We start from the raw sequence: 10,253 nt of genomic DNA on the forward strand, positions 1-10,253 counted from the left end.
GAGTTCATGTGATTTGTAATCTAACATAGAATTTCTAAAAACATGCATGGCATTTTAAGATGGCACCTGCACTTTAAAGAATCATAATGTAAATACAATCAATTAAAATTATGAGGATTTTCATCTACGTTTAGATGGCATATTTTCCATAATCTATACAAGAGCCGTTTGCATATGATTACAGACTCAACAGTATAGGACCTATAGGTGCTCCGAAGTCTGAAACCATCACAAGAATATATCTCATCATAATATGAAATGCACTACCGGTGCTGTCACCTTTTTAAGCAATGGAGGATGACAGAACAATAGGAGATGAAACTGAATGGTTTAGCTCAGTCCGTCAAAGTCTCAAGCAAACTGATGTGAAACTCAAAAGGTAAGGCTAAGCACTCTTACACTTACAGACTGAGCACTATCTGTTTTTTAAATCGGTTAAGTTACACATGCACCCAATGGATCTTGAACCCATGACATCGCCCTTCATCTCCAACTTATAATAGGACGACGTGTCAGTCAAGTTAGAGCTCAATAGCTACTTTCCATTTCGAGAGGGCCAAAACATGATGCCATTTTATGAAGGGCATGAACACCAATCACAGTAAATTGCATGCATATGAAATGCTAAGAAACCAAATGGAACAATCTCAAAATTGCTGTTATACAGTAATCATTTTACAAAAAGAAAATTTCATTTAAGTAATGTCCTTTTCATACAGTATCAAGTGATTAACCCACCCCCCCTACAAACCCTACAGTTACAACTTCACATTGTACAGATTACCACACAATGCGTGAAAAAAGGATGGAAAAAAACCCTCATCACAAACTCAGACAAAAGCAGTGAGAGGAGGGGGAACAGCTTTGCACCTTGGAAGAGCCGAATGTGCAACTCAAATCTCTTTCATTGAATAAATAATTCTCAGGGGTGTCAAATGTTTGAGAATCTCCACGTTCCTCTACACTATTATAACATCCAAAGAATATGTTGTCAAAACCACGAAACAAATTTTACCGGTTTTGAAGCCCTTCGATTGCCTTTTTCCACTGCCATGCTCTTTGTTTTGTATCCTCAAATGACATCACCTTTTTTGGCTGAACAATTACATAAATTAGAATCAGGAAACGAAGATCTAAAAAAGAAGAAGGAACAGAAGTAGGACCAAAACCCTATAAATTTAGTTCTTAATTCAATTTTTGCTGCAATAACTGGAATTATGAGGGGGTGGAGCTCTCAGTTTATTCACTTAAAAATTCTTGTGTGTTGTATGTTTCAATGTGTGCTTTTCATAGTGCTACTCTTCAACTTCTTTTGTTTCTTTCTTGAGTTTATGAAATTCAGATTTTAAAACTTTATGAAACATTCTTGTACAGATCTGGTCTACTAGACAGTTTTATTTTATTGATAAAATTTCTATCACTTATCAAAATAATTTTGCTGCAATAATCAATGAAAGTAATGCTTTCTAAATTCTCATGCTGGCTACATTTTTTTTTTTTGGATAAGTAATAAAGATATATATTCAAGAAACTACCTTATGCGGAAAAACATGAGGCAGAGAGAAAAGTACAATGGGAAAGAAAGAGAAAAAAGAAAAAAGAAAGGAAAGGATACTAATTACACAGGAGAGAGCTAAGGAACAAAGGGAGGGTATGAAGATAAAAATTACTAAAACTGCACATCATAACACTCAAGATTTATGTATTATATGATACATTATTAGAGAAAGATTATTGCGAATTCCAAATACAATGACGAGGCCCACTATGATTGGCTACTGCTAAATATTTTTTTTACTTGTTATTTACTTGTTTATTTTGAAGCTAAGGTAGGGTAGAGGGGGGACAGAGTTAACTGGAAATATGCCCTTGATGATAATAGAGCAGGGAGCAAGGGGGACTTACTGTGCAGATCTTGAAATTTGAAGGACTTGAGACTTGGATGTTGAGGTCATTAGGATTGTCTGACCAAATTATGTTTCCCTTCACAATCAGCTTTGAAGGGTCCACATAAATCAATTTTGGCTTGTTAGTGAGGATAAGCTGCACCTTCTTGCTAGTTAATTTCTGTATTTTCTTCACCATTGAGATCATAAGTACAGATTCCCCTGGATCTAGGAACTGTTGCCTGTTAACATGGTTAGTATTCAGATTAGATATGGGTCACCATGCATACACAAACAAAAGAACACATGTTGATGGCCAAGCAAAACCTACAAACGTTACAGATTCAAAATCAATTTGAATTTCAGAAAGTATGACAGAAATGAAAGGATAATTATAGAGCTCCTTTCCCCTCATACTTCTCAAAAATCTAAAACATCAACAAAGAAAAATTATTTCAGCCCAAGTTCTAGAGAAATTAGCCAAATGTCCTTTTTGAAGGTGAATTTATTGGATAGCCCCAATGAGGACCTTTCTTGGAACACAGCAACTTGATCTTTACAACTTCTTTCCATGCATGTTTCTTGACTGAGCTCAACAGTTTAAACGCTCTAAGAGAGTAAACGTTTGGAGTCCAAGTCCCTAATAAAATCATGTGAATCTTCCTTGTACTTACCATCTAGAAAAGCTTAAGCTTTATTACAAAACCTACGCAGATTTATATTTCATCTGCAAATTGCATCAAAATTTACAGGGCATCCTTCATGAGAACCACTAACAATGGAATGGATGGTGTAATTAAGATCAAGTCCAATCATGATCTTGGGCATGGGAACATTTGAGACACCTTCAAAGTAACAAGCACAACAACAATTCCCTCTGTCCCATTTTAATTGTCCAGTTCAGAAAATCTAAACTTTTAAGTGAACTTCATTTAATGCATCATATCTCAAAGAAAAGTGTAGAAGATTTCAAATTACCCTTATAAACTTCAAGAATTTTAAACATGAATACAATAAAGAGCAGGGGAATATTAGTAAGTCAGTAAATTAATGACCATCGACTTCAAAAACTAGACAACCATTTGCAAACAGCAAAAAATGGAATATTGGACAAACAAAATGGGACAGAGGGAGTAATATCTATACTCTTAAAAATGTAGAGCTCGCAACAGATAGAATTGCTAGTCAAAGAAACACCAGATTTTCTTAACAGTAAAGCACAATAGATGCTAAGAATAAAGATAAAGATGTTGAACCAATACCATTTTGAATCAAATGAGTCAATTGAAGCAAGCCTAGTTATATGGCCAGACCCTTCAGATGATGAAGCAGCACCACAATTCCCATCTGCTTGTCTGTCTGAACCATCCCCAATGTGTGTAGGGTTCCATGATGAATCTTGAACATCCTCACCCTCACTTGAGGGAGCCTAAAAAATTAGAGAAAACAATTATCAAAATTGATGTAAAAAAAAAACCTTTTTTAGAATTATTCAATCAGTGAAGGCAAGGATTCTTAGAGGTAGTGAGATTTCTTTATAGATTGCAGTTTGACACATAGCCAAAGCCATACCCCTCGTTCCAAAGCAAGTTTTGGAGGGGTGTGCCCTCTTAAGTTCTTCCAGTCAATGCCCTTGAAAAAGGGATGCATCTTGAGTACCACATAACCATCAGGTCCTGCGCCAGGTCTCCTGCTGGGATCTAAATCCTGCATCATGGTTGTGGCTAATTTAGGGCAATTATTCACTTCATCAAGCAATGTCAATTAAACATTCTATCACATGCAACAGAGATTAAGTAAGAAAAAATAAATCAACATATATTCAAAAATAGATCTTCTGTAAATGCCTGCGTTGTTCCCTCACGAGAGAAAAATGAATTTAAAGCCTTGAAAGATTTATTTTTGTTGATAAATAAAGATATTTTCCCCTAAAGAAACATTTTTTGGAAAACTAACAAAAGCACCTAACTATATTGACAATTACAAACTCTGATAATAATTGGAAATTTCTTGATTATTTACTGAAGGATGAAATTCAATCATTAGAACATGTTACCAAGCAGAGGAAAGGACCTTCCACTTTCCAGGAAAAACGAAATCAAAGATAAGTGGGATGGTTCTCTAGTCTTTCTTAGATCAAAATGGCTCCTACTTGCTCTCATTGGATCTTTGTCAATTTATGCACATCTTATACGTGGATTTTTTTTGTTTATCCTATCTGAATACCTTCCTACTTGAAAATATATGGACAAAAAGTTATATTGTAGGCCATTATCGATGCATTGTATGCTAGGACCAAAAGTGGACCAAAAGATTATATGTAGTCTAGGATTACATCTGTTTTCTTTGCAGTTAATTTCAATGTCAGAAATTTATCAATCTGTGTTATTAATTTTAAGTCAGAACTGTAGGTAGTGCAAGATATGTGATAGTTCACAAATATGACGAACTGTGAAAGTAAACAATTTAAAATTCACTAATGAATAAAGCAAATCAATAGGACTCTCAAGGAACTAGACCTATGTCTATGCTTAGTGTCATATACTTTGTCCGCAGCCAGTCCCAAGCTTGAGAAAAGGATGAGGGTTGCTGTAGGTTGACTGCCAACGTAAAACTTAGTCACTCTATTATGAAGGAATTCACCACAGATATTCATTGGAGCGTCCTTTACGTACATGTGGCTGACCTTGATTAATCTGTTGAGGTCCTTAAGGAACCACACCATAGCCGACCCCAAAAAATTTGGGACTAAGGATTGGTTGTTGTTGAACTGGACTCTCAAGGGTGGTGATCCTACTGCTAGTCATGGTAGTCAACTAACCATTTTATGATGTTATATATAGGCTTTTAATGGAAGCAAAACTGACAGCAGCTACACTATTCCCAAGATCCACCCTCCCTGTCTTCAACTGAATACAGTAGTTGCCTTCTTCAAAGTTTTCTTCCAACAAGAAGCACTATTTGTAAATCATGGGGATATAAGGGTTTTCGCTCCCTAAAACAGAAAAATAAAACCACGTGCCTTCAAACCAGTGCAACATGAGCTTGCCCTATAGCACAGTCATTTCCTAAAGATTATAGCTGAAAAGCACACCATAATCTCTTGGGATTAATTCTACATTATTCTTTTGCCCTGATAAAGATGTTTAAAAGAAACAGTAGGACCCCAACATACACAATCAGAGCATGCTTACAAGAACCCTCAAGCTAATAACAACTGCAGTTGTAGCTTACCAATAACCGGTCAATGAGATCTTTTGCCTCCTCTGAAAAGTGATCTGGAAATCTAATATCTCTGGCTATAATTCTTTGGAAAATAAGCCATTCACTTGCATCTTTGAAAGGAGAAGTTCCTGAAAGCATTTGGTACAAGGTGCAGCCAAGTGCCCAGAGGTCATTTCTGTTTTAATATGTTCAGAAAAAGCAAAGGAAGTTATCCTACGAAGGCAGTACAACATTAACAACTAAAAGAATGAACAAGGTGAAGTATAAGAACCAAGTATTGATTGAAGTGAATAATTCAATAAATATAAATTTATGGTAGAAGCATTAAACTTAAGAATTTGTATTAATTGCAATAACAATGCATTCTAACTTATATATGCCTTGCGTAATCAAGGAAAGAAAGTCACTCACCCAAATGTTGCAGGAGAAGAATTGAGAACTTCTGGAGGGACATATGCAGCTGTCCCCACAAACGTGCAGGCCTTATCATCTGGACAAGGCATTAACTGAAAATTTTTAACATATCACTCAAAAGTGGAATTAACAGCATCCACATGACAAGATCTACTCCAACCTGATGCAGCATTTGGAAGGACTGTAATTTGGCTATCCTGCATAGGCTTCACACTCCCAAAATCGGCAATTTTAACATGTCCATCCGAAGTAAGCAGCAAGTTCTCAGGCTGCCATGTGAAAAACTTTTAGAATCATTCATATACAAATGAAATAGTACAAGCCAACTTGGAAACTACCTTAATATCACGATGTATCAAGCCCAGACTATGTATGTATTCAAGTCCATCTACAACTTCTGCTGCATAGAAGCGAGCTTCATCCTCTGACAAACGAACTTTCTGCAAATACAACTAACCAATAGTGGATACTGTAGAATGACAAGCTAAAAGGCAGCAACAGATACTGGAAACATAACAACAGATTGGAATTCCTGATATTTTGACAAAGCAAATATTCAGAAGCGAGAGAGAGAGAGAGAGATTTTGGGCTTAACCGGTCTATGCCTAATACAGTGATGAATTTGGTGTCCAATAACAGAGGGAAGTTAGGAGGGGGGAAAAGTAGGATGCTTTCCATTGTCACTGGTGAAGGGTATTTCGTTGCAAAGAAATAAAAGGCTTTTGATGACATGGTAGGGAAATTTGGACGAATGGAAAAGTTCCTGAGCATAAGTTTACAAGGACTTCAATTTCTTGGATGTGCATTACTACTTTATTTATATATATATATATATAAGTAAAAATATGTGTTACTCCTTTTATTAAGATTTCCTCCTCTTTAAATTTTATGGACAGCTCTTATTATAAAAGACGACTGGCCTTGCTCCCTCACCACCATCCCCCCTCTTTCCCCTCGCTTTGGTCACCCTCTTCCCATGTACTTCAGCAGCACTACCATTATTGGCGCCTTTTGAGCTTCTTCTTTTTTCACAAACAAGATGCAAATAACCATAAAACTTCCAAAAGTGGGATGAGTTGCGTCAAAGCTACATATTAAACAGAAAAACACCATCTTCTATTTTTCTATTTGCTTATATCAAACATGGAAAAAGTGGCCAAAGAAGTTTTCTTTGGAAAAATCAGAGATGATTCCACAATGGATGCATGCTATAAAATTTCTTACCCTGGTTATTTGATCAAACAGTTCTCCACCTTCACAGGATTCAAGTGCCATGTCTTCACGATATAATAAAAGAAATCAACATCAAATGATAATCCAAATAAGGAAAAACCAGAAAGGCATAACAAAGAACAAAGCGTACATAAAGAACACCAGTAAAAAAGTTGGGAAGCCGAAGCAGTATTCAAAAAATAAAATACTGCTACAAAATTACAATAAGAATACCTACACAGTGAAAAAGTATCTTGAAATGTAAAATATAGCCGCACAATGGCAGGATGATCCAATTGATCAAGTACAATGCGCTCCAACTTCACATAAGCTGTTTTATTTTCTTTGGTAATGAATTTTTTGTCCATGATCTTCAATGCATACACAATTCCCGTGTCCCTTTTCTTTGCCCTAACAACCTGTTAGTATCATTTATTCAATATTCAAAGAAGATCAATAGAAATATATCAATAATTACACATTTAACACAGACAAGAAGAGATGATATGAGCCACACAACTATAAGAGTCGACAACAGTTTAAAGAAGAGAATAAGAGGTTGGAGAATAGAACAGATAATTATAACTATTATTTTCTTGCATGTAGAGTCATGTGTATGATATTAGCTCTAAATACAGAAATGGAAAGCCTCAAATTTGGTCAACCTTGGCATGTCAAACAAACGAAAACCAAAGCAATGTGACTAAACTTTTCTGTCTGTGAAAAATAATAAATCATCCTCATAAAGCACACAACAGAAACCTTGAGGTAAAAAAGGACAGGTGATTGTCAATCAATACATACGGCCAACCAATTGAGAAAATTACCATGGCATATCACATCAATTGTAATCAATCATTCACATGACAAGAGGTAAGTTGCATAAGAAAATAATTTGACATAGCATCCAAATTGGTCTTAGATAGCATCACAGACTAACTACTCATCATAATTAATAGTCTACCCCTTATCACATCCTTACTCTTTTTTGTGTTTTGGTGGCTCTAAGCTTAAACCTATAAAAGCGCAGGTGAGAATCTCCATAAATTCCAACAGGCCATGCTGTCATAACAACCCACACGATGTACTCAGCTCATAAATTTTTTCTCTAAAATTCTCACTTTTTTTTTTTGAAAAATGTAACGTCCACAACACTTTCACAACAAATATCTTAGGTGGCAGGTTGTTACTAGTTATTATTGGTGGGTAGTGGTGGGTTCAAATTATATCCAATAACAACTTCTTCTTTTTTTTTTTTTAACAAAATAGAAATTCAATTATAGCATAATCTAAGTATACATGTGTGTAAAACTCTCTCTTAGAAACTTGAACCCTAGCTGTTGCCCTCCCACACCCCACAAGCAATTATACTTGTGGAGTGACCATTGCACCAAGGGTGTGCAATGGTGAACCAACAGTAACAACATAACATCTATGATTTGTTGTGAAAATGTTGTGGACATACAACACTTCTCTTTTTTTTTTTTGGAGAGAGAGGGGGGGGGGTAAAAATTTGATTTGAGTCTTCTTTTTGCGTGTGTGTGTGTGTTGTTTTGGAACTGAAAAGACGAAAAACCAGCATGCTATAAAACTAACTCCAACCATACAGCTTGGAAGAGCTGCATTTTCTGAGGGTAAAAAACAAGCAAAGGATCTTTGGTTCAGATTTCCCAGCAACCAATCAAAAGGGCACTGAAATCAAACCCCATGTTCCATCCATCACATCCATCTTCATTTCAGGGCCCAATTTATCAAAACTACCTTCCTTGTAAATGAAACTCCCCTATTGAGCAAGACCCACCTGGGTTTGCATTAATTCATAATTATACTTGCTCCACATATGAATATAATCCACCATAATATTGCCAATAACTCCCCCAATAGCTTTATTGCTCAAATACCCATTGACCATTACTGCCCATTAATAAACACACCAAGAAGAAAATAAATTTTGAACTTTTATCACATGTTAAAAGAACTGATACAAATATACCGTTCACACACAAACATTCAATCAAAAGCCAGCAATCTATAGCAAAAACAAAACAAACTAAAACAACCCAGAAAGCAAAAAATGAAGAAAAATCTAAAAAATAAAAAGGAAGAATGGTTTCCAAAATAAAAACCTTGGAATAGGAACCAACGCCATAGATCTTGCCCAATTCAAAATCCTGAACAGTAAAATTTTCCTGGGGTGCCCTAAAAGCAAAGCTCTTGGATTTCTGGACATTCCCACCATTGGAAGAAGTGGCCTGAAGTTTCAACTTTGAATCAAAATCCTTCTCCATTGCCAACATCTCTTTTTTTTTCTCTTCACTCCCTTCAATATTCTCTACATATTCTCTGAACCCACATTTTTTTTCTCTCTCTCTCTCTCCTGAGAATAAAAAATGAAGATAAAAATGAAAACTTTGGGAGGAGAGCTTGACCAATTGGATCAGAGAGACTGTGTCTTTGATAATTGATAATATTCTCTGAAAAAGAAAAGGTAAGAGAGTTGGGGTTCCCTTATTGGGGGTATATGGGTATGTGTGTGAGTGTGGTGTTTAGAGGTGAAGGTGTGTGTGTGTGTGTGTGATCAGCTTTAAAGCTTTGGGCTTTGGCTTTGTTTTTGTTTTTCAATTTTCAAAACCCCTAGAAAGTACTCTCAAACTCCAATATTGGATGATGAGAGAGAGAGAGAGAGAGAGAGAGACTGAGACAGAGCTTTGTGTATTTGGGTTTGGTATTATATTTGATGGAGGAGAGGAAGGTATGGGAATTGAAGAGGAGAGAATGGCACATGGGATTGAATGATGGACATCTCCTCTTTCTGTTTCTCTCTCTACACCTAAAAAGGGAAATCAGAGTAGGGGGGTGATGCTGATGCTCCTTATGATTGGGAAACCATATCTAGCAAAAAATATATATATATATATAAATATTATGTCCTATATATTAATATCTCCGGTTTGAAACTGACAGTTAAGTTACAAAATTCTTAAATCTTGGCCGCCTGTGAAAACTTGATCTGTTACGATTATTGATTTAGAGAATGGTTTTTAACAAGATATCCAAGGCTCTCTTTAAGCATTTGACTATTCACTGGAATGTTTGTAATTCATCATTCCACAACCACAAACACTAGAAACTAGGAAGAAATCTCTTAGAGATGATCTCAAAACGCTTGTTAAAGGCTTCAAACCATGAACCTCATGAACATCATGAGGACTTAGAAAAGGGTTTGGTTTTTCTTATATCTTAAATATTCAAATTCAACTCAGGCTCGATTATGTGTTTAGATTACTAAAGTAATCCTATTATTAATTTTGTTTATACAAAGAGACTTAGAGTTTTTATAATAAAAGTAAGTTTGCCTCTATTTTCTCTCCTAAAACATCGTTTATAATTTAGTGTAGAAGTTCTTACTAATGTTTAATTTTTGTTAATAGTTTTTAAGATGTTCAATTTTAGGTCATCCCAACTCAATCCAACTTATTTGACCCGAATCGTGGTTAGATAAACAAGTTTAAGTCT

At 35.6% G+C, this 10,253-nt stretch overlaps 1 protein-coding gene across 1 annotated transcript; it reads right to left on the bottom strand.

Annotated features, from left to right (window-relative positions):
* Nucleotides 1-637: 637 nt before the first annotated feature.
* On the bottom strand, nucleotides 638-9,622 carry LOC112026659 (3-phosphoinositide-dependent protein kinase 1). The gene is made up of 11 exons (XM_024059350.2): nucleotides 8,864-9,622; nucleotides 6,976-7,156; nucleotides 6,750-6,802; nucleotides 5,864-5,965; nucleotides 5,686-5,794; nucleotides 5,523-5,601; nucleotides 5,121-5,286; nucleotides 3,459-3,593; nucleotides 3,149-3,315; nucleotides 1,906-2,128; nucleotides 638-1,095 (listed from the first exon to the last, which is right to left on the bottom strand). The coding sequence occupies exons 1-11, from the start codon at nucleotides 9,032-9,034 to the stop codon at nucleotides 1,012-1,014; spliced, it is 1,470 nt and encodes a 489-aa protein (XP_023915118.2). The 5' UTR covers nucleotides 9,035-9,622; the 3' UTR covers nucleotides 638-1,011.
* Between the last annotated feature and the right edge of the window lie 631 nt (nucleotides 9,623-10,253).

Source organism: Quercus suber, unplaced genomic scaffold (genome assembly GCF_002906115.3).
Source record: "Quercus suber isolate HL8 unplaced genomic scaffold, Cork oak 2.0 scaffold_561, whole genome shotgun sequence".
NCBI lineage: Eukaryota > Viridiplantae > Streptophyta > Magnoliopsida > Fagales > Fagaceae > Quercus > Quercus suber.

Coding starts and splice junctions, on each gene's coding strand:
- LOC112026659 (XM_024059350.2), bottom strand. CDS start 9,034: ATGTTGGCAATGGAGAAGGATTTTGATTCAAAGTTGAAACTTCAGGCC. Junction 5,602..5,685: donor CCTTCCAAATGCTGCATCAG/GTTGGAGTAGAT, acceptor TGCCTTGTCCAG/ATGATAAGGCCTGCACGTTT. Junction 3,594..5,120: donor ATCTCATTGACCGGTTATTG/GTAAGCTACAAC, acceptor ACCATGATGCAG/GATTTAGATCCCAGCAGGAG.